General features: G+C 45.9%; 10 protein-coding genes across 10 annotated transcripts; 2 read left to right on the top strand and 8 right to left on the bottom strand.

Annotated features, from left to right (window-relative positions):
* Nucleotides 1-452: 452 nt before the first annotated feature.
* Nucleotides 453-2,702, bottom strand: M431DRAFT_496530 (hypothetical protein; the record flags this gene model as incomplete). The annotated part of the gene is made up of 8 exons (XM_024917504.1): nucleotides 453-1,138; nucleotides 1,188-1,329; nucleotides 1,379-1,468; nucleotides 1,499-1,500; nucleotides 1,543-1,676; nucleotides 1,736-2,262; nucleotides 2,311-2,604; nucleotides 2,628-2,702. 8 exons carry the CDS (start codon nucleotides 2,700-2,702, stop codon nucleotides 453-455), a joined length of 1,950 nt encoding a protein of 649 aa, XP_024772901.1.
* Nucleotides 2,703-3,454: 752 nt separating this feature from the next.
* M431DRAFT_556328 (hypothetical protein) lies at nucleotides 3,455-5,051 on the bottom strand. Its single transcript, XM_024921445.1, has 2 exons — nucleotides 5,024-5,051; nucleotides 3,455-4,963 (listed from the first exon to the last, which is right to left on the bottom strand). The coding sequence occupies exon 2, from the start codon at nucleotides 4,724-4,726 to the stop codon at nucleotides 3,848-3,850; it is 879 nt and encodes a 292-aa protein (XP_024772900.1). The 5' UTR covers nucleotides 4,727-4,963; nucleotides 5,024-5,051; the 3' UTR covers nucleotides 3,455-3,847.
* Nucleotides 5,052-6,034: 983 nt separating this feature from the next.
* M431DRAFT_88668 (hypothetical protein) lies at nucleotides 6,035-7,112 on the bottom strand (the record flags this gene model as incomplete). The annotated part of the gene is made up of 3 exons (XM_024923938.1): nucleotides 6,035-6,534; nucleotides 6,604-6,855; nucleotides 6,932-7,112. The coding sequence occupies 3 exons, from the start codon at nucleotides 7,110-7,112 to the stop codon at nucleotides 6,035-6,037; spliced, it is 933 nt and encodes a 310-aa protein (XP_024772899.1).
* A 496-nt stretch (nucleotides 7,113-7,608) lies between these two features.
* M431DRAFT_509545 (hypothetical protein) lies at nucleotides 7,609-7,950 on the bottom strand. The gene has a single exon (XM_024919310.1). The coding sequence runs from the start codon at nucleotides 7,932-7,934 to the stop codon at nucleotides 7,686-7,688; it is 249 nt and encodes an 82-aa protein (XP_024772898.1). The 5' UTR covers nucleotides 7,935-7,950; the 3' UTR covers nucleotides 7,609-7,685.
* Nucleotides 7,951-11,315: 3,365 nt separating this feature from the next.
* On the bottom strand, nucleotides 11,316-12,666 carry M431DRAFT_88441 (hypothetical protein; the record flags this gene model as incomplete). Its single annotated transcript, XM_024923906.1, has 3 exons — nucleotides 11,316-11,984; nucleotides 12,055-12,223; nucleotides 12,245-12,666. 3 exons carry the CDS (start codon nucleotides 12,664-12,666, stop codon nucleotides 11,316-11,318), a joined length of 1,260 nt encoding a protein of 419 aa, XP_024772897.1.
* A 608-nt stretch (nucleotides 12,667-13,274) lies between these two features.
* M431DRAFT_509544 (hypothetical protein) lies at nucleotides 13,275-14,832 on the bottom strand. Its single transcript, XM_024919309.1, has one exon. It carries the CDS (start codon nucleotides 14,399-14,401, stop codon nucleotides 13,391-13,393), a length of 1,011 nt encoding a protein of 336 aa, XP_024772896.1. The 5' UTR covers nucleotides 14,402-14,832; the 3' UTR covers nucleotides 13,275-13,390.
* Nucleotides 14,833-15,636: 804 nt separating this feature from the next.
* M431DRAFT_118870 (hypothetical protein) lies at nucleotides 15,637-16,742 on the top strand. The gene has a single exon (XM_024912049.1). It carries the CDS (start codon nucleotides 15,732-15,734, stop codon nucleotides 16,575-16,577), a length of 846 nt encoding a protein of 281 aa, XP_024772895.1. The 5' UTR covers nucleotides 15,637-15,731; the 3' UTR covers nucleotides 16,578-16,742.
* A 475-nt stretch (nucleotides 16,743-17,217) lies between these two features.
* On the bottom strand, nucleotides 17,218-17,643 carry M431DRAFT_88899 (hypothetical protein; the record flags this gene model as incomplete). Its single annotated transcript, XM_024923957.1, has 1 exon — nucleotides 17,218-17,643. The coding sequence occupies one exon, from the start codon at nucleotides 17,641-17,643 to the stop codon at nucleotides 17,218-17,220; it is 426 nt and encodes a 141-aa protein (XP_024772894.1).
* A 665-nt stretch (nucleotides 17,644-18,308) lies between these two features.
* Nucleotides 18,309-19,120, bottom strand: M431DRAFT_118868 (glycoside hydrolase family 11 protein). The gene is made up of 2 exons (XM_024912048.1): nucleotides 18,805-19,120; nucleotides 18,309-18,749 (listed from the first exon to the last, which is right to left on the bottom strand). Exons 1-2 carry the CDS (start codon nucleotides 19,083-19,085, stop codon nucleotides 18,350-18,352), a joined length of 681 nt encoding a protein of 226 aa, XP_024772893.1. The 5' UTR covers nucleotides 19,086-19,120; the 3' UTR covers nucleotides 18,309-18,349.
* Nucleotides 19,121-21,830: 2,710 nt separating this feature from the next.
* On the top strand, nucleotides 21,831-22,612 carry M431DRAFT_556303 (hypothetical protein; the record flags this gene model as incomplete). The annotated part of the gene is made up of 2 exons (XM_024921444.1): nucleotides 21,831-21,841; nucleotides 21,889-22,612. 2 exons carry the CDS (start codon nucleotides 21,831-21,833, stop codon nucleotides 22,610-22,612), a joined length of 735 nt encoding a protein of 244 aa, XP_024772892.1.
* Nucleotides 22,613-22,912: the final 300 nt, after the last annotated feature.

The following is a 22,912-nucleotide window of genomic DNA, read 5'->3' as shown; positions in this document are numbered from 1 at the left end:
AAACATACGGGGGATGAGTTGCTAATGCTGGGTTTTGGATTGGCATAGGTGAGGTGGCATTTTAGAGCTGATTAGCACTGACAAACAGTACCAATTAAGGATGAACCTCATGCTGGGAAGTAGGCAGTGACAGTGTTGTGCGCGATATAGAATGCATCAATCAGAACAAGATGTCATCAAATCTACAGCATATTGTCATAAAATTCTGTTCACATGCACTTTCCAAAATGCTTTCCACCTCTGTATGACACCTGAACCACGCTCATGTTTGAGCAAGCCAAGCCTCATCCTGACTCACACAAGACTGGCAACCTTGGTCTCTACCCTTTTCAGGTAGAGTATTCACATGCCCCAACGACCTCTGATAATTACTGCGCTTACTGCCTTGGTTTTAGAAGGCAAACTTATTCATTTTCCTCGATAAAACTAGTATTAAGAATAGTATAGTTCTCTCAGGTTTTGTTTGGAAGCTTAGCAACAGGAAATTGGGCTATGTGCAGTTTTGCAGCTCCATATGGAATCAATTTAATTCTTGTCTTTGTCTCTGGGCTTACCTCAGGATTGATAGGAGGCAAAGCGGCCGTGTCAAATTGTATCGGCCAGTCAATTGGATAGGCGTCCACATATAGTGATATTGATGGCCCACCGCGACTGAAGATGGGATTTGGAAGAATTCTGTCTTGTGCAAGGCCAAAATCGACTGATATAGTCGTGGGGTCAATGGCGAACTTCCACGGCGATACCGGCTCTAGTACGTGGTCCATCGCCTTCGGGTGCGACTCAGAGTCGTCAAGTGGCGTGCGGTCCGTCCAATTTAGGGGCTGATGAGCTGTTTCCTTGTAGGCAATATTGGCAGCATAAAGCATAGGACCGTAGTAAAGACCAACGGTTTCGTTGCGAGAGACAATATGTATGTCCATGGGGAGTTTAACTATGAGCTTTGTGACTCCTGGCAGCACTTTAGTGTAGCGTAAGCCATTAGAATCAGGGGAGAGGTGGACAGGTCTCTGCCGTCCAATTTGCACAGTGGCCGCGTGCGTCGTCCAGTTAGGAACGCGGACACCAAATTCGAAAGACGTCTCTGTAGTTATTGTGTACTGTAATATGGAAGAGAATGGATAATGGGTATCGCATTCGACTGATCCGTCTTAGCAAGGTCCTGGCCATGATATTCAACTCAAACTTACCTTTGACTCTCTTGCCTCGGAGCTTGGTTTCTAGTGACGTGGAGCCTAGCAGGATATGCGCAATTTTATCGTGCTCAGTGTGAACGTAAGAGGACGCAACATATTTTGGGTACCCTTGAGGGTGGTTGACAGTACAACAAGGCTGGATAAGTCAGCCTGGAGTCAAGAACTTGAAGAGTGGCATTGCATACAAAATTCGGCTCCAACCCGTAAGTGTTGGCGTAGGAGACGACATTGAAGAAGGGATTCCCAGTTAGATTCCGCGACCAAGGCTCATTGGTCTGCGTGACGTATTGATGCGACTACCCTACAACTGTTAGAAAAAAAAGCTAGTGATGTCGTTAGATGCGCTCACAGTCAGGACTCATCGCTGCTGGAAAGGCGTTGAAGGCAGCTAGCTCGGCACGGTCGGCAAATTCGTTGGCGCCGTGGAAGCGGTAAAGGTAGGCATACGAAAACATGGATTCAACAGCTATGCAAAGCTCAGAGCTTGGGAGGCAAGTCAATATCATCATATCGTTCAATAGCGCATACAGAAGTCGGCTTACCCTCGTTGTGGGCTTAAATTACTGATATGCTCATCTCCAATGATTGTCCCGGATAGTGATGTATGATACGTGGCGGTCATGTTAACAGCATCAAAGGTCTGCTGAACAAGGGCTTCACTACCGTTCCGTCTATAAAGCACTGTTGGATACCGCAGGCCCTGTGCCAGGTTAACACCATGGGTGAAGCCGCTAGTTTTAAAATTGCCGTCTTCTGGGAAGACGCCTTTGACGAAAAACTTAGTCCAGTCCCTGCCGCCAACACGGCCGCCCTCAAACAAGAGATCAATTGTCTCAAGGATGACGTCCCCATTATCACGGGGATGGTTTTCGTACAGCCACATCAGGGAGATGGGCAGCTCGTGGGTCCGCGATAGGCCAAAGCCGAAAGGGTCGAAGTTGTCTTCCTGAGATTTGTCCTGCAGTAAACCAGTGAAATTGTCTTTGAGCATGGAGTGGGCTAGTTTCGTAAAGCGGTGCATAGCATCAACAATACGTTGTTCTTGGCTTTTGTCGGCTTCGGCGTATTGCTTTACTGGTTAGTACTTGCTCTTTTTTTCAGCCTGTTGGGTCCCTACTGTTAAGCCAAATGCTAGCAGGCTTCTCGCCCATATACCCCGTGTTTGCCTTGTTGTCTCGGGCCCGAGCCAGCCGTCATCAGCTTGATTGTCAAGTACATAATCGAGGAACTGCCGTGCTTGTTTCTTTAGTCGCGGATCATCAAGCGTCCAGGCGAGAGGCACGATGTAGTTGAACCAGTAGGGCGCCGACTCGTGAAGCTCACTATACTCATAACTACCCCCGAGCCAAGTAGAGCGGGCAACGTAGCGGTAGAAATCGAATAGATAACCACCGAGGCCGTCCGCCGACAGCTGGATCTAGTCACGTAGCCAACCCTGTGGCCGAATGGACCCGAGGGGGAAATGATCAAACTTGAAAGGCACGAGGGCTTGGATATCAGCAATGCCATCGAGAATTGGGCTCAGCACTTACAAGCTTGGTGTGCGACAGCAGACGACATGCTCGCCAACAGAGATGTAAGGACAGCAGAAATTTTCATGGTGGCAGACAGTCAACATCCAGTGGCACTGTCTTAAAATGGTTCTGTGACTGAAATATCGCTTAATATAAAGGTTTTAGCCGTAGAACCCGAGGATATTTTTTTTTTCCCTCGCTCAACTACGCGATGCCCCAATTGGTGGCAGTTTACCAACTCACTTCCTCGTGCGGAGATGATGAACATCCAGAAATACTGTTTATAGGTTGGAGTTGTAGGGCACTGTCGGTAAATGCTCCGGTAGACTGCCCGGACCTAGTATCTTCGCTTGGTTAAAGATTATTCGTACAGGTCTAGTCCACCGAGGCCCACGAGGGACCATCTACACTTGGCGAGCCTGACCACTACGTAATGGCACAGCCTCTCCAAAAGCATAGAATAATAAAAACCGGGCCGCGGGCTCTCCGCTATCCAATATTGAAATATATAAATTTTGCGGATATTAATGTAGAGTGTACTCCCGTGAGGTTTCGCGTCATCCGGGATTCGGAAAAAGGCTCGGACAGCTGTCCGAAAAATTTCTGAGATATTGGGTTTGTATAGAATCTCAGAGGTGGTTTTTGGCCTTGGTATTGGCTTTATAAAGGTATATCTAGACAAATTATTGCTAAAGAAAAATGAATGGTCCTATATGCGATGTGAAGATAGACCTCATTAATGCATCATAGAGACTTCAGAGTGTCATTCGGCCAGGTCATCCAGTCTTCCCAGTATGTGCCTAGATATTTACTGGCGGATTCTATCATGAATCGACCAGTATCGCCAAACACCCAAAACCCACGGTCGCGATATAGGAGCACGGCCCAATGGGCTAGAACTACCAGTGCCTCTGGTCTTCGCTGTTTAAGCATTTGTAGATAGTCGAAAGAGACGAGTACTGGCCATGCCATCGTGATATGTGGATGGAGCTCGTCGGGGAGACCACGCCGCCGCCCAATGACCCACTGGAGCGACTTGACAGCCTCACAGCATGAATTGAATGAGGCGGGACCGAGGCTTTCGATGGACGCTGTAAGATGGGCCAGGAGCCCGTCGCACTCACCGCAAGAGACGGTTAGCTAAGGGTCCAATTGATCGAGTGCGCTTATTGGGTCGATGATATGTTTCATCTCAGTCTCATTAATGATGTGCCAGGACTTTCGAGTAACGGTGCGTATTCCGCGATGAAGGGCAATGAATTGGATAAGCTTGTCCAGAAACTCGGTAAAATCTCTCTGGTAGATGGTTGTGTCGAAAAGCGTGTGCAGGCTGAGGAATGAGGAAAACAGGAACATGGCGGTACAATTTTCATCAGAAACCCTCGGTTGGGCTGCGTTGAAGTAGCCGAGAGCTCGCGTCTGGAGCTGTGCCGCCTGGTGGAGGTATTGGTTCTTCTCTGCCGGATCAAACGCCTGGGTACTCAGATGAAGAGCAGCCATGGCGAGAAGCTCATCCATCAGAAACGGAGTCGTTATGGCGGATTTAAAGATCAGCTTGGCGATCTCCCCTGCTTTCGTGGCATCAGGGAAAAGACCTGCATCACCGGAGTTGAGCAGATTGCTTTCGAGGTGATGTAGGAGGGCGAGATGGCCGAGGTTGTAGACATTTGGTAGTAAGCTTTCGGTCCCGGATTCAACCCCGTCCGCAGGACAGAAACCGGCTGCCCCGATCGCGGCCACAAGATTTGCTGGGGAGGAACTGGGTGATGTATCAGACGCAGTGGGGGTTTGGGACGAGTTCGCGAGTGTAATCATCCCAGCATCGTTGGCACCTAATCGTTGGCTGTAAGAGCACTCGCGGTCACAGGTAGAGCAATTGACGCAGGTCGGTCGATGCTCGTCACATTTCATATGACGTCGTTTACATTGCTTGCAACCATTGCGCGATTTGCGGTGCGGCCGTCGGATTGTATTGCTGGGCGGGTTAGCATCTCGGGCTTGTTTGGAGATGCGCGCCATTGGAAAGGGAATCGATTCAAGCAGCGAATCAGCAAATGAATTCAGAAGAGCCGAGAGGACGGACTGTGCGTATCGGAGAAATCAGCTAGCACAACTGAGGAAGAGCCTCCTTGCATGGGTTGAGCGCATTCAATGAGCTATACGGTGGTGGCGCGTATTCTACATGAATACGGCTTCGAGTAGAGATTTCACGCGCTCGGAAGCTTGAAAAGGAGGAAGATACTGTGTGGGCTAGCGCTGGAGAGAGTAATGAGCATATCGAAGCTCAAACGTATACGGGGTTAAATCGCTACTGACAATACGTAATCAATCACCTTGCACCATTAACCTTTGGACGACCCATGGCTACTACAGTAGGTAGTTTGCTAGAAACTGGAATCGAGATACGGAGTATGGAGTACTAGCGGTCCAAAATGTTGGGTGGCTTAGCCAGATACGTAATGAAGCCCCTGACATTCTGAATGCTAGTGGTCCGTATAGGCATTGGCGACGTCGAAATACGCGTATTCGACGTATTGGCGTATTGGTTATTCTGAGGTGCCGATTTTCTAGTTCCGTGACAGCTACTACTCCGTTATGGGGACAATAATCGGCTGCGGTTCTTCTATTGAGGATATGACTTGCCCCACAAACTTCAGTCAGACTTTTAGCAGTAACTCTAGATGTTGTCGTAATCTCTTTGGTGTTGGGCTTGGGATTGGTGACTAGGCCGGCTTGGACTGACACCTCATCAAAGTCGCCCGCAGGGGCTTCGCGGAGAGTGTGAGCTCTCTCCCACAGTTTGCGCACAAATGTGCCCCCGTGCCAACGGAGGATGAGATTGTGTAAGTTCCCTTTTGCCTGGCCGATGCCGTTAGATACATCAGTCATAAATGAGAAAGTTAAGTTTTAGAAGAGCTGGTAGCGTTTGCATTCGGTTTATTTGCTAGCCGACTAAAGCTCAGACGGTTCCAGGCAGGGCGTAGCCGAAATCTCTATTTGAGTACGACTCTGCTGCAGACATTGTTCCAATGGTATGCTTATTGATGTAGAGAATAAATCAGCCATAACTTCACCATAGAAATGATTTCACGAGGAATTAGTGTAAAGCATGCAAAGCGTCGTATAAAGGTATATTGGATTATAAATGCTTCGTACCATAGCGGTTTATACTATAGACGCTTAAAACAGCTACCATCTACCCATAAATTCCTTGAAATGTGATGCGACATTTCTTCTTCCCCATCTAAGCCGGCTCAACCCCGATCATACAAGAGGGGGAAAACAGTACTAAAGAAATCTGGTACACCCGAGCCTATAGCCACAAATTTAATGATCGTTTGAACTTTGTAAGTTAGCCTCATCCACCCAATATCTTGCAGATTTGGAATCCTTGCGATAGTTGTAAAGCTGAAAGCCGCTGGTGAATGGTTCCTGTCCCTTCAGAAGCATCCCGATTTCTCCGGGGTGCTTCCACAGTAGCCAAACAACGACGATAAACATAGGAAGACTGTCTAAAACATAGAGAAATACTTCGCTTGTCATCAAATATCCGGAATTTCCCTGAGCATATTCCACGACGCGATACAGAGATCTGATCATGATCAAGGCGCTGACAAAGTAGAGCGTATGGAGGTAGTTTTGCCAGCGAATTCCGGGCTTCAGAGAAGATGCAGTCGGGACTAGTATCATACGCCGGTGGAAGGTTGCAGCAACGATTACGAAAAAGATGAACCACAAGAGCTGCAATACAAGCCCAGCGATGATTATGCCGTTCCCGATATTGGTCATGGATTGGTTGTCTCGGCTCCCAGCCATGAGGCCACCACCTGAATCTCAGTTAGATAACATTGTGTAAGACGCACAAAGCTTTGAGGAGGATGCGAAGAAGGACTCACCTCCTGACTGAAAGAGAAAACACAAAAGATCACCGATGACGAAGGTTTTCGTAAGCCAGCGCTGCTTGATGATAGAATGTATTTCGCCATCTGTCAACAGTATGATTCTTCCTAGAATCATGTATATAGAGGCCGCAAACAGCGGAGGGCCCAACAAGATATACATGTTCTGGATGATGTATGGCATCAGTTTCCAGCAGCCCGGCTCTTGGCTCGCGGAAGCAGCTCGAGCGGCGTAGCCAACGAATTTGACTGACGGGAGAGTTAGCAATTAGAATGGTTCGCGGGGTTTTTTTTCTTTCTTTTGGTTTTGTAAGACTACACATACACAAGCACCCAAACACCAGCGCTGTCAGGAACCAGGTCTTTGTTTTGAACATTTGAAACAGATGCAAGCCTGTTGCGACTAAAAATAAAAGGCAAAAGATAACAGCAGCTGCTACCGATGGCACATATCTGTAGAACGACCACGTTGCATGCAACCAGTCGGGGTTACAGACAATAGCCATTTTGGGGGGCGGATACGTTGTATGAGATTGGTGGATGGATTTGGATCAGTAGATAGGACGATTGAGAACAGTAGAATGCAGAATTCATGGGTGTGCTGAAAGTTGGGAGAGTTGGGTTATATCTAATTTGCGTCTTATTTCTCCATGCTCCATCATGGCACAATAAGCCGTGACAAAGTGTGCGCGGCAACTATCTCCAAGACAAACACGGATTATTCCAACCACAGACGCGGCAAGGAAATTACTCGCTTAACAATCGCCATTTATGCCCTGTGGCATAGGCCATGTGTGAAACAGCGCGTACAGACGAGTCGACCCAAGCTCGGGGCTGAAATACGTGGGAGAAAGATCGCATACGCGGAAGAAGGATCGCATACGCGGAAGAAACGTCGAATACGTGGAAGAAAGGCTGAATCCGCGGGATAGCAACTCGCCTGTGGTGTGGGTCTAAATGAGCCAAGGATGCGACTGTCCTTCTAAATATGGTGCAGTTTCGTCTGTGTATAATAGCTTCTGATTGTGAGCTGTTTGCTTGGTATATGTCAACAATAAGAACTACAATTTACCAACCTCTTATACAATCCTTTTCCCATGTACTTTCCAAAATGCCTCCCACCTCTGCACAGCACCTTCGCCATGTTCCTGTCGAATTTTCCCAAGCCAGGCCTCATCTCCATTCTCAATAAGCTGGTAGCCTTGCTCTTTGCACTTTCCAAGCAAGATATCGACAATATCCCAGTGACCTCTGATAACGGCTGCGTTCAAAGCATTTCCATACTTACCCCCCGATATGCTTATTTGTGCTCCCCTTTCTAATAGCATGCGAATCGATCTCGTCTGACCGGAATATGCCGCTGCTTGCAAAGCTGTGCCAAATATTCCGCTCTGGGCATTAACATCAATACTTTGACAATTGTTGGCAGTAAGAAGAGTCATTGCCCCATGACCTAAAGAATCAAGATTAGTATATGCAGGAGATGCGCGATAATCATCTAGAACTTGTGGTTGCACTGCACATGCTGCTTGGAGTGGAAGGCCATATATGCCACCTGCAAGGTTGACATCAGCTACTAGGTTGAGCAGGAGCTGAATTTTACTCGCCCATGTTGCTTGTAAGGCATCAATATTCCAGTTGTTGGCTCTACCGTATGCCGTATACCATTGCTGTGATAATACAGCATGCAAAGCCGTGGCGTATGGGTAGGTCTCTGGGAGCACATGGTTGACTTTTGCACCGTGTTCGTGTAGCAGCCGTAGTAGCTGGAAGTTATCCAGATTGTCACAGGCATTTTGAGCAGCAGCATGCCATGCACTCCCGTATTTTCCACCCACAAAATGAATATTCGCACCGCGTTCCAGTAATAGACGTACTGTATCGAAACCACCACTGCTGGTTGCACAAGCCGCCTGTAGTGCAGTTCCATATTCACCACCTTCAAGATTCACCTCAGCGCCATGGTCCAGCAAAAATTGTACAATAGCAACACGCTTTGTAGTATCATGGGGGGTCCCGGTTCCGCAAAAGGACGCTGCTTGCAATGCCGTGCCGTATTTACCACCTTGGGCGTTGACGTTGACGCCGCAGTCAAGCAAGAGCTTCAATATTTGAATATCAGGTACCATCCAAGGATGTCCACACGCCGCTTGCAATACGGAATCAAACACACCACATCTGCTGTGGACATCAGCTCCATGATCAAGCAACAGCTCGACGAGAGGCAAGTCTCCCTCATAGCAAGCAGTATGAAGAACGCTTCCACATTCCCATACTGGATCCCAGGTGCTTATATCAGCGCCATTTTCCAACAGTAACTTCACCGCGGAATGGCCGAAGAAAACCTCGTCTGCCTGAAACGCATTTCCATGCTTTTCTCTGAAAGTGTTCACATCTGCCCCTCTTTCGATAAGAAGTAGGGCTATTTGAGCCATGTATCCGTATTCTATAAAGAGGGTGTTCGTACATGCCCGGTACAAAGGGGTACCATATGTCTCAGTTGAGGCATTCGGGTCCGCGCCAAGATCAAGTAGACGTTTCATCCGCTCCAGTACACAGTCTAATGGTCTTGCTTTATGCACAAGCATCTTTAGTGACATCAATCCGTGAAGAGGATACCCCAATTTTCCAGGAAGATTGGCGTCTGCGCCCTTGTCGAGCAACAAGTCAAATTTATCCCAGTATCCGTGGCTTGCTGCTTCATAAAGCGCAGATGCATTACAGTCAACGATATTGACATCAGCTCCATTTTCTAGCAGATATTTAAAGCATTCAGAATGCAACTGGGCCGATGAAAGGATGCATTTTGTCGTATCTGGCGTGTAATTTATTTTAGCCCCGCGGCTTAGCAAGAGCTCTAACGTAGCAAGCTGACCATTTCGTCCTGCAAGTTGCAAAGGTGTTGATAGTGTTAACGCCCCATCCCAATCGCCAAAACTTGAACCTTCGGCTTCAATATCAGCCCCCTTATCTAGGAGGAGGCTGACGATAGCTAGATGTCCTCTAGACGTTGCAGCCAGGAGTGCATTACCGAATGGCTTCCCCTTTGCGTTCACGTTGGCACCCTCGTGTAGTAGCTTCTCTACGATCGCTTTGTTTCCCCCAAGTGCTGCATCTTGGAGTGCCAAGTCCAGATCTTCTTGCGTTCGATACCGGTTTGCACCAGAGTCTTGCGGAAGAAGCAAATTTGTCAACTGAAAACACCCCCGCCGGGCGGCGTAGAAATGCGGTCGTTGCAGCATGCGTTCAACATCGGTCGGTCCATATCTTACAGAGAGCATCTTTTGTAAACTATGGCTTCGAGCTGATAATGCATTCAGGGCATTTTCAGTCATTGTTGTAGGCCAAAAAACATAAGGAATCTTTTCCAAATGCATCGGCCATTTGCCACTTGCGTAGCGGCGTAATCTCCAGTGATGCTTTGAACTAGCATAGTCGAAATGTGAAGAACTGAGTAACTTGTGGTAAGCTATGCACGAACGTGCAATCCAAAGGTGGGCGTCGATATCTGTGAACGAAAAATCTGACATAAACCCTTCGCGCATTCGATCAGATGTTAAATATTCTCTGATAGAAAAGTGCGCTAGGCGAACTTTCACCTCTCCTGGCGAATAAGAGTAGTCATGATAAAAGGCGTCCTTTCCCTGGATATAATCCTGTTGGTCGTCAGGCCTGACCTTGTATGTGATAACGAGTCCTGAAAGGTATTTCAGGACGTCGTCAGAAGAGAACAGCTGATCTTCAACCGTCAGAACAGCATCACAATCTGGACGTAAAATAAAGATGTCTGCAAGCATATCAAGGGTTAAGATGTCGTTTGAAAAGCAGAGCCACTTCAACAGACTTATAACTTCCTGGCGAAAATTGGAGTGTATGTTCTGAAACATTCGGTTATATGTCTCATCAAGGCCGGTAGGGAGATTCTGCAGGGCCTCGTTAACTCTGAACATCGAATTTGATCCTCGTAGTGCTTCAAACTGATAACGGACGTATTGGAACCTGAAATTATGTTACTCAAAGTGCGAGGTGTAGTTTTGAATCAGAACTCATTGGATGACTCACATGCCATCCGACTTTTCTATGAGAACTTTTCTTGCTTGAACTTTAACTTTTTCCGGCCAAGACTTATATTCTTCATCTGACGAGAGAGTAGAATCCACGTATCTTCCAATATCATTGTCAATCATATTTCGTTCAGACAGTAGATCAAGTTCGACTCTTGTGGGCGCAGAGAGCGCAGGTGATAGTCCGGCCCGAATATCTGGTTCGTTGCGGCTTGTGCACAGTATATGGAGATTATCCGGCGCATTTGTTAAAATGCTGCGTAGGGACTTCAGTAACCTTTTTCGATGTCCACCGAGTTCGGCACATTCATCCAGCCCATCGATAATAATGTAAACAGCCGAAAATCCGTACACACTTGATAGCAGTACTTCTTCAAGTCTTGCAGTGTCCGGTTGGCCACCTTTAGTCTTAAATTCGCCTAGTTTCTGGGCTGCTTCTGGTATATCTGGTCGACAGCAACATATTTGCTTGATGAGTGATGATAGCATTGTATTCACGTTATGCTCTGTTGAAAGAGTAAAACTAAAGTAAAAGTAAGCCACGGCAACAGTTGGACATTGAATGCACTGAGTCTCCAAGTATTTAATGACCGTTGAACTTAAAACCGATTTCCCACAACCGGCTATGTTTGTCAGTGGGAGAGCTTAGAAGAGTGAAATTTTAGACATACCTTTGCCATGAATCCATAGAAAAGAACCAGAGTTATCTTTCCACGCTCTGAACTCTGGGCTCTCCTGCAGTAACCATTCACCTGTACCATTCTCGTGCATGTCGCGGTTAGTATTGTAAAATAATGTTGGATCCGCATTGGATAGCCAGCTGAGTAGGTCTTGGCGACCTTTTTGTTCATTGGCATCTTGTATGACTTTCTGGAGGCTAGAAATGGAGATATTGGTTGTTCCCCAGTTCTGCATTATTTCCTCGTGTCGGCCTTTGGCAGTAACACATTCCTCGTCATATTGCATATCGCGCCAAATCTCACTGACTTGAATGAATACTTGGTTTTCCTCACGCACCTTGTCCATGAGAGCATCCCAATCATTCCACTTAACGATATCAAGTCCAAGACGAAAAGCTCCGTTATTAGCATAATAACAATAACTTGTTATCTGAAAGCGTAAAATTTCCCTGTACAGCGCTTCCAAAACTTTCTTGTAATCATCGTGAAGTAGTTCAAAATCGCCGATTGAGCCACGAGACTCATAACGGCGATGATACAGTTCTTCCCGCATACGGCTCTGCACGATGAGCGAAGAAATGCTCTCCAAGCCTTTTGAAAGAGATGCTGCTTGAGTGCTTGGGCGAAGGAAAAGCTACATGATCAGTTTTACCGCCTCTGTTTTGCATGTGTATAGAGATACTCACAGGCAATAATAAGCTTACACCAGCCCACGCAATTGATGCATACATATTAGTATTTAGAGATGTGGTAATGTAGTCGTTTGCGTGACTGATGATGGCTAGGATAGGTGGCAAGAGATCCCTCATGTGGATCTCTGCGCCGCCAAACTTGAGTTTCCAAGCGTCTTGAGTAACTTCATCCATCTTCTTCCTCAATATGACGTCCATTTACTCTCGCACATTTTCCTTAACGCCCAATGGCAGTATTAAGGCGGTAGATGCATTGCCTTGAAGTTTCCTCTCATAGTCTTCAACAAGCGTGGAATCCTCTATTTTAAGCCTCTCATATGCTAAGCTCCACAGTTCTTTGATAGGAACATGTATGAGATTACCCTCAGATCTTGATACTGAGGATCTTGGTAGGCTTGACGAGCTTTGAGCTGGTTCGAGGGATGTGACATTTGACAATATGGGCGACGGGATCGCATGGGAACTGCTGCTATTGATGAGCGCTATCATGGGCATTGCTTCAGCACCATCTCGACTGGCCTCTCCATTTTCATCATTATTTTTCTTTTTCTTGCTCCTGAATACTCTTTTGAACTTCCCCTCCAACCTTTGTTTTAAATCTGTTGATGAGGACCTATTTGCCATCATGAAAAGCACCGCACAAAATTTGACGATTCAGTAGACGTAAAACGCTGATGCAGAAATTATAAAATGAAGAAATTTGAGGCTCAATGCGCGAGATTTAATTTAAATCATACACGTATCCTAGATGCCAAACACCAAATGCAGGGCTGACCGAACTGCAAAGTTGCCTAAGGCAGCAACAAGGTTGATCCATGTAACCTCTCAAGGCTGTGAAGTGCATATGTGCGTGCATGTACTTCCAAGGTTGTCAATTTCTGATGATATCGAATATACATTGGTGATTTCACTGCGACAGCCAAAAGCCCTTGTAGTCCTACCAATGGAAACACGGCAGGCAAGAATAAAAGCTTTCGCCGCGAAGACCACGTTGCGATATGACATGGGTTTAGCTGATGATACCAGTTACAGACGATGCTCAACCAAATGGGGGAAATAGCTCCAGTGCGTGGCCATGCTAAATTACATATACATACTGATTAGTCTTCTATTGAACGTCTGGCATGCTACAGGTAGTTAGTCTCATGTCAACTCGCAGTTCGGAGGCAGCTGCAGAACACAAATAATTCGTTTGAGTCCTTCAGACTATTACACAAAGGTGAATCGTGAAACCGCCTATTGTGATTCATGGCCGTCTTTATAGAGGCAAGTATAATAAATTGAGCCGAACGAAGCATGGAAAGGAGCAGCAGCTGCTCTATATAATTGCCGCTTCGAATGCATGAAATCACCAAGACATTGGCAATTGATAGTCTTGCCAATGATCTTTCGTGTCAGCTTCCCTCCATTTCTCGATTCCACCAGCTACACCATCAACATCGACTGCCCACTTTCCCTTCTCCACCATATCTGCCCAGTGCCACAGTACATGCTTTAATTGCACGTCGTGCGTCTGGATGAAATGGTTGAGTCCCTGTTGGTATAATTGTGTGCTACGTGGCACTGGGCTCGCTGTTGGTCCTTTGGCGTGCGTCTTCTCCCCAAATAGTGCGCCATCGCTTGTCCGAGCCCAGCCATTTTCTCCGATAGCATAAGGCAGGATAAGCTTGCAGCCGTCTTCAAATGGATGCGCGCCGTGTGGATCCGTCTCCGTGAGATAGATCCCGGCAGGGTAACTTGTTATATCTCCAAAACGCTGCGGAAATTGTAATATGGGAACTTCTTCTCCCCAAGGCGTTTGTTCCGTATCTTGATGAGCCTCCTGACTGCTCTCAAAAAGAAGGATAGGCCTTATCTTCCCTTCTTCAACGTTGATTGATGAAAATGGCTGTTGGCGGGCTATACGAAGGCCAGGTGCGATCTGGCTAAATCGAGTTTCCCGAGCCCGCGCCAGGAATTGGCCTGCGAAGCTGTTTGGTGAGAGCACGCTCGAACTTATCGCATCTCCAAGGCGGTGCGTTTCATTACTCCGAGTCGCAGGTATGCGAGACTCAACCGCATGTGTCAGTCGGCTGAAGGCTTCGAGAGTCTGGTCCAAGTCACAGACCGTATAAGCGGGCATAGTCCAAGGCCCGATTTTTTCTTGCTCCCCATCATAGGAGGAATCCACCGCAAGTGCCTTGCCTTGGTCTATCATGTCAAGGAAGGCTTCAAGGATGAGCTCGAGTGGCAGCCAGATTTGTCGACCGTTCATTGTGATATTTGTGTCATGAATAGACATGTGCTGCATTGCCATAGAGGTCTGCTGATCAAAAATGAGACCCAGTGGATGATTTGCGCCCAGAGCCCAACTTGCCATGTAGAGTGTCACGTAACGCGCTTTGTTCGAGTCATCCTCGCCGTCGCCGTAGTGGGCGTTCTCCCAAAGATCATCCGGTGAGCAAAGCCCCGAGAGGTACCTGAAGAATGCGTGTTGTGGTTGTGCTGTAATTGCGTAGCCATGCCACGCTGTTTTGAGAAACGCAATCACAGAAGGGCTCAATTTCGCAGCGTGTGGTGACAGTTCCGCGTCCCCGCCATAACACTCCCACCACGACCGACGATCGAGATTGCTCAAGCTGCGACCGCTTTCATTCCATCCTCGCTCAATGATGAGATTGTGTAGAGCGGCACATCGTTCATGGTCAAGTCCCTCAGTTTCTCGGAGTGGATGCTCAGCTGTTACTCGCCATTGTGACATGGTTGCAGTGGGACCGTGTCAGGACTGTTCCAGAACCACGTCAACACCAGATAATGTGTCTGTCTGATGATAGCGTTGCATTAATAAAGCAGAACAACCATCTTTTTGTGACTGGTTCGTCGGCCCGTATATACTTCCGATTACCCCCGTTGCCTTGTTGCAACCACCAGAAATCTGGTTGGAAATAACAACAAGATCGTTGGATTGGCAAATTAGATCCCTCTGCATAATGGTGTGTTAGGTACAGAGTCCTGTACCAGACTTGTGGGTCGCAGTTTTATAGCGTAGAACTTGGCTCTCTGTTCACTCACTACCCGGGTATAAGTTTCAAGTTGTCATCGACTAAGAGAGATATAGGCACACGAGTAATATACATGTAGTTCGATAATGTATTCATGCAGATCTCATTCCAAGGCAGAAATAGAGCTGTATGCTTGCACTGTGTTGGAGCACGTCTGGATTGCCCCGCGCCGACGGGCCGACATCAGCTAAGCCGAAGTGCCGCTGTAACGCAAGATCCTGGAGGAGGGACAAGGGAAAGACATGACATATTCCTTGTTCAAGCTTTGTTTTGACTCATTCTCTGCCGAGATTGACATCCACAGCCGCGCCAAGCCTTACACGAGATGGTATATCATCATGTAGGCTGTGAGTCAATACTATGTGCCCTGCAGAATGCTACCTAGTAGTCTACAGGTTGACGCTCCTTGTGTGACGTCCATATTGCTGCAGCTGTGGGGGAAATATTGTGTTCAGAACTAGCGATCCAATAGGATATTCTACTTTCCTCCCTAGTTTTGTGTCCCTGAGTTGCAGGATAGTACCAACACTTTGTGCCACCAAATCTATTTAATTGGACACATCTCGTCCTTCAGTTCAAGAAACCGAGAAACTTCAATTGACTCGCAAACATCACGCCATCTGCCAACATTCCTCTGCATAATTTGCCATGGCGACAACCTCGAACTCCACATCCACGGGGACCATTGTCTTTTATGACATCGGGCATAAGCCCCCCGTAACTGAGTCGTGCTGCTCACCGAATCCGTGGAAGACTCGCCTTGCGCTCAACTTCAAAGCTGTTCCGTACTCGACGTCGTGGGTTGCCATGCCCGACATCGCGAAAGTACGCCGCAGCCTGGGCGAAAGTGCCGGTCGCAAGTTTGCTGACGGTTCTGATTTCTATACCTTGCCTATGATCCATGATGATGCCACTGGTTCTACAATCAGCGACTCCTTTGACATTGCTGTCTACCTGCAGCATACATATCCCGACTCGGGCGCTGGCGACTTGTTTCCGCCTCAAACTCTCGATTTCACTTTTACGCCTCCCTTTGACCTGGCTGTGCCACTGTCAGAACGCGGAGATGGTGGCTTTCCCGAGTATTATCGATTCAATACAAACGTGGATGCGGTATTCACCACCCACACTCTGCTCATGGTGAGCGGCATGCCGCTTGATCCGGCGACGATTGAGCAAACCAAGGCTGAATTTGTCCGTCGTGCTGGTGTCCGCTCTTGGGATGATTTCACCTTGACCAGCGAGGCCCGCGAGAAGCTCATGGAATCCTTTCAGGGCGCGCTGGGCGACCTGGCCAAGCTGTTCCTTGAAAATACTGAAGGCCCTTTCTTGCTAGGGCAGCGAGCTAGCTACGCGGACTTGATTGTCGGTGCTTGGTTGCGAATGGCATACGTATGTTTGCCCAAGTCTGAGTGGGAGGAAGTGAGATGCTGGCATGATGGTGTTTTCGGGCGGCTGCATGACGCGCTGGATACGTTTGCGGAAGTGAAATAAAACCTTTCAGATTGAGCAATGATAGGGCTGTAAAGACTCAACTTGATAAAAATTAAACTACAACATTGTATAGATCATGTATCAATGACCCACCCTGCAGCAAATTTTTAAATACATTATATCCGAATCAGCTACACTGCATCTCCAGATGCAGGAGAAGTCGAGTCCCAAAATACATTCAGTACTCACATTGTTTCAACAATTAATATCAGCTAAGTTTTACAATACGGTATGCATGATGAAGAATCCCCATTAACGCCTGAGGCTGTCCCCCTTCAAATCTGGAAGATAATAAAGAAATCCATATGCTACGTTTAGAACTATTCATATATGACTAATGGGGGACATAGGAAAGTAACCTAAGTTAAGTTTATTCGTACCTGCAGCCGTAAAAAATACCTTTGTGTGGTTTCAATGGCTAAATAGTCAATTTATTGCAATCCTATTTTTAGAGTCCTATGTTGCTCGTATAGGATGGTACCCGAAGCAGGTTCTGCGATGGTCCCGTTGTACACAACGTCTTGACTGAGGCCTTCTCTGTCCATCCTCAACTGATCCCAGACCTAACCACATGAGAGATCTAAAGAAGCGGCCCTTGAATTAGAGCTACAGATTATGTTAGCCATCGTCTAATGAGCGATCATGGTGTCCGTACACAGTAGTAGACGCTTCGGCAGATGTTACCGTCGCCGCCAAACAGTTGTCGGTTGTTATCTTTATAACAGTTGAAAAATCTCTCTCTATTTTCGCCCTGTCCAGCATATTGGCCAGTAGCCAAGTTCTGTGCTCCAGCGTTGATGTTGCTGGTAAACCTGTCGCCAGACGGGAAGTTGCCGCTGCGAACGGTGCCCTCCCAAGTAACCACATCTGCACATCCAAAGCCTTCTACACACGCTTGATTGTTAGCAGCCGGGAATTCAGTGCCGCTTGGGTCGCCGTCCGCATAGTAAAAGAAGGCGCTGTGCAGCTGGCCATTGGAAGTGTACTGGCAATTCGAAAGGAAAACCTGCTCAGCTGCCACAGAGAATACAAGGCAGGACAGGGACAGAAGTGATTTATACAGCATGTTGAAGATCAGTTTATAACTTGATGGGTGAAATGGCCTTGAATGTGAGTGTTCGAGTATAACAATGATTCATGGAGATGAAGAAATGCGTATCATTATATAGCTGAATCATCGGGCCAAGCCTCGGTCCTCGTCATATGACAACCTCTTCTAAAAAGAGGCAGTAGTGCGAACCACATACCAATGTATAAGATGTTGCAAATCATCAATTTCTCCCATACATCATGCAATTGCTGTTGGAATCTTACACAGAGCTAGATCCCCTAAGTTACTAGTCTTCACTTCTGCGTTCTCCTATAGGTGGTATTTCTAGAATAGAAGGCCGCGGATTTAGATGCTAAAATCGCCGGTTGGTGTAAATAGTGGATCAAAGAACACAGATCGCATCAGCAAACAGCAGAGATTGCATCAGCAAAGCCCCATTCACACTAACCATATATACTATAGATGATTATTTGTGTATATATAGTGTAAAATAATTTGGTTGATTCCAGCAAAGCTTATAAGGTATGTGGAATTATTGCTTACTGGTGGAGGCATGCAGTTCTTTTTTCCTCGGATTGCACGCACTATACTTATGATATATCACATTTTTGATGCTGATAAACAGCTGAGTTATAGTCATACAACACAATCAGCATTTAATGCTAGATAAGCGTGGTAATGGCAATATCGTATTATAACTTCTCAGGTGCTGTTAAGAATACTAATTCGAGACGGTTTGTTGCACCCCGCCTTGGCCGCCCCAGCCTTCCACAGCCAAAACCTGATAATTCATGGTGCCCAAATTCATTCCTAACGATCTCCATGCATTGAAGTGATTTGCAACAGTGACTGTGCCACTGGATCTTTTGGAATTCCGCACGGAGATGTACTGGTTAAAGGTTGCTGTGCCCTGGATAGAAGGCTCATTGACACGCGTGTTCTCCCAGATCGTGTAGCTTGATCCGTCACTGGTGACACTACCCTTCACCGTGCCGGCAGAAGGATAGGCAAAGTTGTCTTCCATGATGTAGTATTCAACAAGAGGGTTGGTGCTCCAGCCATAAACAGAAAGCAGGCCAACTCCACTGCCGACACCAAAGTTACCGCTGAACTTAATGGGGCTATAGAATCTTAGTATCAGCAGAGGAATGAGAAAGAAAGAGTAATGATTCTTACGCAGATCCTCCAGTGCTCCAACCAACTCCTACGACGAAGTCATTTGGAAATGACCAGTTGACCGCGAATCCTGTGTTTGAGTGGGTGTAGACAACATCGCCGCCAGTAGTGTAGTCTTGGTTATAGTTTATGGCAGAGCGGCGAACGGCATTATGTCCTCCCAGAACGAAGTCGCTGGGTCCACGCTCGGTTATGTTAGCATTGAGAGACTCATCCAAGGGAGCAGCCAAGGAGCTGCCGATGCCAACTAAGGCAACCAAAAGTGATGAAAATTTAACCATGATGAAGATTCACTTTGTGAAAGCAGTGATAAGATGATAAGATGCTGTTGATATGAGCTCAAGATTGAACACTTTAAGTTTATATACATTTCGCACCAACGGAAACATTTGGAGTATCTTCATATTAACTGACATTGAAAGGAAGATTCGTCAACATCCGCTTTCGGATTTTGCCTAAAAGCGGCACATACCTGCTTTACGGCACGCAAGTGCCGATGGAAATTAATAGCCATCCATAAGGACAGGACTGATCTCAAGAGTTTGGAAGGTGATGCGTTGCACTAATACTGTTTCATTGGCGCGGCAAGCGGATCTGGGATCTGGGGTGCATCCGGTTAAGTATGGGATTTAGCCTACTAATTATACTGATCTATTTTCGGGGCTGCGGAAGAGTAGCATTCCAGACATCCGATATATACTCGCACGAGAGATTCTTAAGTTTAGTACGAAAGCAAGTTAGACATATGCTTAACTTTGTATTTTGTGATGCGGGGTGTTAGCCTCAGACATGCGTAGAAATTATGTGTTCTAAACACTGATAGCGCTAAGTATCTGCCAGCATGATCAAGCAGTTACCGTAAGTAGAGGTTAATACAATTTGTGACCAAGCAACCTGGCTTCCGCACATTCCGTTGTTCTCGTTCAATCCGTTGTTCTCGTTCAATCCGTTGTTCTCCTTCAATACTTGCCTCGGTTTTTATTTATAAACTAGTTTTCAGTCATATAGCTGTATCTTTAACGTTTGTTAAACTTCAAATGTTGTACCAAAAAATTGATAGGCCAGAAGTAGTAGTTGTAATGTAATGATTGGCATCGGATAGAACGGCAACGATTTTATTTTATTTCCATTTTTCTCTTATATGCCTGGCTTCAAAACTAAAGCTTTTTAGTGCTATTTTAACTTAAGCTTAACATAATTCTTACCCCGCATTGCTGTTATGAAGAAGCAACTTGAGATTACAAAATATGGACTCCATATTACTGATGTTTTTCAGTTAACCGTGACGCCTGCAAGCACAAGGTTGCATTTGCCTAAATGCAAAGATATTAGCCGGTTGTGCAGATACTGAGCTGCCGAATTTATCTGTACATCATTCTGTATTACTTCAGCTACGCCATACATTCAGAAGCGACAAAATCCATTCTTCCATTCTACCTTGATAAATCTCGTGGTAACTTTGGCTTTTCACCTATAGTGTAGATATACTACCACTCCATGATCTTGTTCTCCAATGATTCACCATTTTATAGCATCCGAAAAGATTCCTGTTACGCCCTTGAAGGAGAAACCATTTGAGCCAAAGTTCGGAACAAAATTACTATGGCATATAATATTGACGGAGCTATATTATGAATACAATACCAAAAGTTTTAACAGACTTCAAAAACCTCAAGAGTGACATCACGTTCCAGCGCAAGGCAGCTACAGAGATACCAGTACAAGCTGTTGCCCTCGCGCAGGCCTCTTGAGTCTTGATCTTTAACCATGCATTGTTGGAGTAATGCTCCAAAGGGGGGATCTCAAAGAATTACTGTTATTACTATAACGCAATTGTGTTTAAGTGATCTCTTACTTTTATATGACTATGGCTATGTGCTCTTGAGCTATCATCATAGTAATACTATCTACATGTAGCTGCGAGAGAAGTAACGTAATGGCGACTTTTACAGGAATAAGAATATCCCTTAGCCCCCCACTACCCACTACTCTATTGAAGAGCTTCCAAAAGTAGTTATCTAAGTCTCGTAAATTGCCAATTATATAATTGCGAAGATGCACATTTTATTCAGTACTCATGGTAGTTACTAATGGAACATATCGTTAGATGCTGTCGAGAGATTAATACATTACCTCCGGCGTGGATCGTGAGTAAGACTTAGATATACTTCTTATGGAACTTTGACTCCCCAAATGATTGAATAGACGAACCTGAACCCTGGCATGAATATTTCCAAAGACTATTTGAATGATGGAAAATACAAGGCATCTAGATGGGACTGAGCAACGCCCTTTTGAGCTAAGTTGCCTCTACAGAGATCTCTCACGACTTGAACATCTTGAGTGACGCCTTCAGCCGAAGCTGGATCACTGACTTACACCAAACCCACTGTGTTTGAGTTTAGTATGTAATAATTCCAATTAGAAAATTATTACAAACAAAGATACGTATACACAAGAAAAAGATCAAGATTATCCGCTCCAGAATCTAAGTGAACCCTGATCTGATGCTGATCAATAGAGGCATTATCTAGTGAGTGCAGGACCTTATCTGGGATTTCTCACCATATGTTGGGGTGCCTGGAGGTGATTGAGATTGCTGCAGATCATTCAATGATCGTTGACAATTGTGTCATAGCGGTGCCATCGGCGACTAATCCCAAACTCGGGAATAATCATGCAAGGAACTACTGGGGTATGCCTTCGGGAAATTTCTCACCCAACTTTAGTGGTGTCTTTATTACAAGTAATCATGAAGACTTGTCCGCGGTTATCTCCGAGAAAAAGCAACAAAGTAATACTACAGCGGCAAAAATTATTAATACGGCTCAATTAATTTCCATGTTGGAGTTATTTATATGTCCACGGCAGCCCACCACCCCGCGACAATAAGCATAGATCGCGACCTGGCGTGTAGAGTTACCAAGAGATTCCTGCGCTATTCACTTTACTGATTCATCCTATCTCGGAGAAGCAGGACTTTCTTTCTCTCCAAGAAACCGTCTGAAATCTAAAGATTATAATTAATGTCTAATATGTAAGCTTGCAAAGCTAACAATATGCATATTACTCTAACATCTCCAGGTCATTGCTAGACAATGCGATCGAGGCCGCCGGCGGCCTGGAATATTACAACTCCATCAAATCAATTTCCATCAATGCCTCTCTTTTGGGATCAATAATGGAGCATAAAGGGTTGACTTCTCAAGTTCTCAAATTTACTGTGGATACAAAGGCACAGAAAGTCGATTTTCATAAATTTGGCGATTTATTTAAGGGCATATATACTCCTCACAAAACAGAAATTTACTCTCAAAGTCCAAAGTCGCCGACCAGTATCCTCTACAACCCTCGCCCACGCTACATGGGATGTGGTAGTGGAACTAGGGAGGAATTACACTACCAATTGTACTTCTATGGCTATGCATTCTGGTACTACTTCAATGTACCATTTTGCCTCAAGCTTCCAGGATTCTCTACGAAGGAACTAAGTCCGTGCTATCGTGATGCCGGAGAGGTATGGAGAGTTCTGGAGATTGTTTTCCCCGACGACTTTCACACGCATACAAAAGTACATCGCCATTATTATGATGAGGAGTTCAGACTGCGAAGAATCGACTATTCTGATGACCTCCTAAAATCGGGCCCCGTGGCCCATTACTGCTATGACCATACAAAAGTTGGTAATCTCCTCATTCCCAGGTTTCGGTTGGCGAATTATGACTCTACATGGTTTTCACACAACGATGCGTTCATGTTACTCATAAGTTCGGTGGAAATCCACACAATGTCCGATTGGGGTAAATAAAAGAATTAAAAGATCTACCCTTTACTGCCCAATGCCAGAAGAGTCAATCATGGGTAGGTTACATGATGCCATGATAACGCGACATTGAACGCATGTGAACTCGCAATATACTAAGCAATTATATTACCGGGGTATCTAACGACATTTGCATCAATGAAGTCGTTTAGAAATAGAGAATATTAGAGATCGTTGCTCAATTTATGATTACTTCAATAGATTACGGACCATGACACTTAATGCATGATTACCGGAACAATCGGAATCGGACGTGCCTGTTTATGTAACTTTACTTATACAAAA

Source organism: Trichoderma harzianum (assembly GCF_003025095.1).
Source record: "Trichoderma harzianum CBS 226.95 unplaced genomic scaffold M431scaffold_8, whole genome shotgun sequence".
Lineage (NCBI taxonomy): Eukaryota > Fungi > Ascomycota > Sordariomycetes > Hypocreales > Hypocreaceae > Trichoderma > Trichoderma harzianum.
This window is presented reverse-complemented; position numbering and strand designations above follow the sequence as displayed.

What these genes read in the sequence shown, in the direction of transcription:
- M431DRAFT_556328 (XM_024921445.1), bottom strand. Translation starts at nt 4,726, where the DNA reads ATGGCGCGCATCTCCAAACAAGCCCGAGATGCTAACCCGCCCAGCAAT.
- M431DRAFT_509545 (XM_024919310.1), bottom strand. Translation starts at nt 7,934, where the DNA reads ATGCTATTAGAAAGGGGAGCACAAATAAGCATATCGGGGGGTAAGTAT.
- M431DRAFT_509544 (XM_024919309.1), bottom strand. Translation starts at nt 14,401, where the DNA reads ATGGCAAGTTGGGCTCTGGGCGCAAATCATCCACTGGGTCTCATTTTT.
- M431DRAFT_118870 (XM_024912049.1), top strand. Translation starts at nt 15,732, where the DNA reads ATGGCGACAACCTCGAACTCCACATCCACGGGGACCATTGTCTTTTAT.
- M431DRAFT_118868 (XM_024912048.1), bottom strand. Translation starts at nt 19,085, where the DNA reads ATGGTTAAATTTTCATCACTTTTGGTTGCCTTAGTTGGCATCGGCAGC. An exon ending in TGGAGCACTGGAGGATCTGC is followed by an intron (nt 18,750 to 18,804) that starts GTAAGAATCATT and finishes AAGATTCTATAG; the next exon opens with CCCCATTAAGTTCAGCGGTA.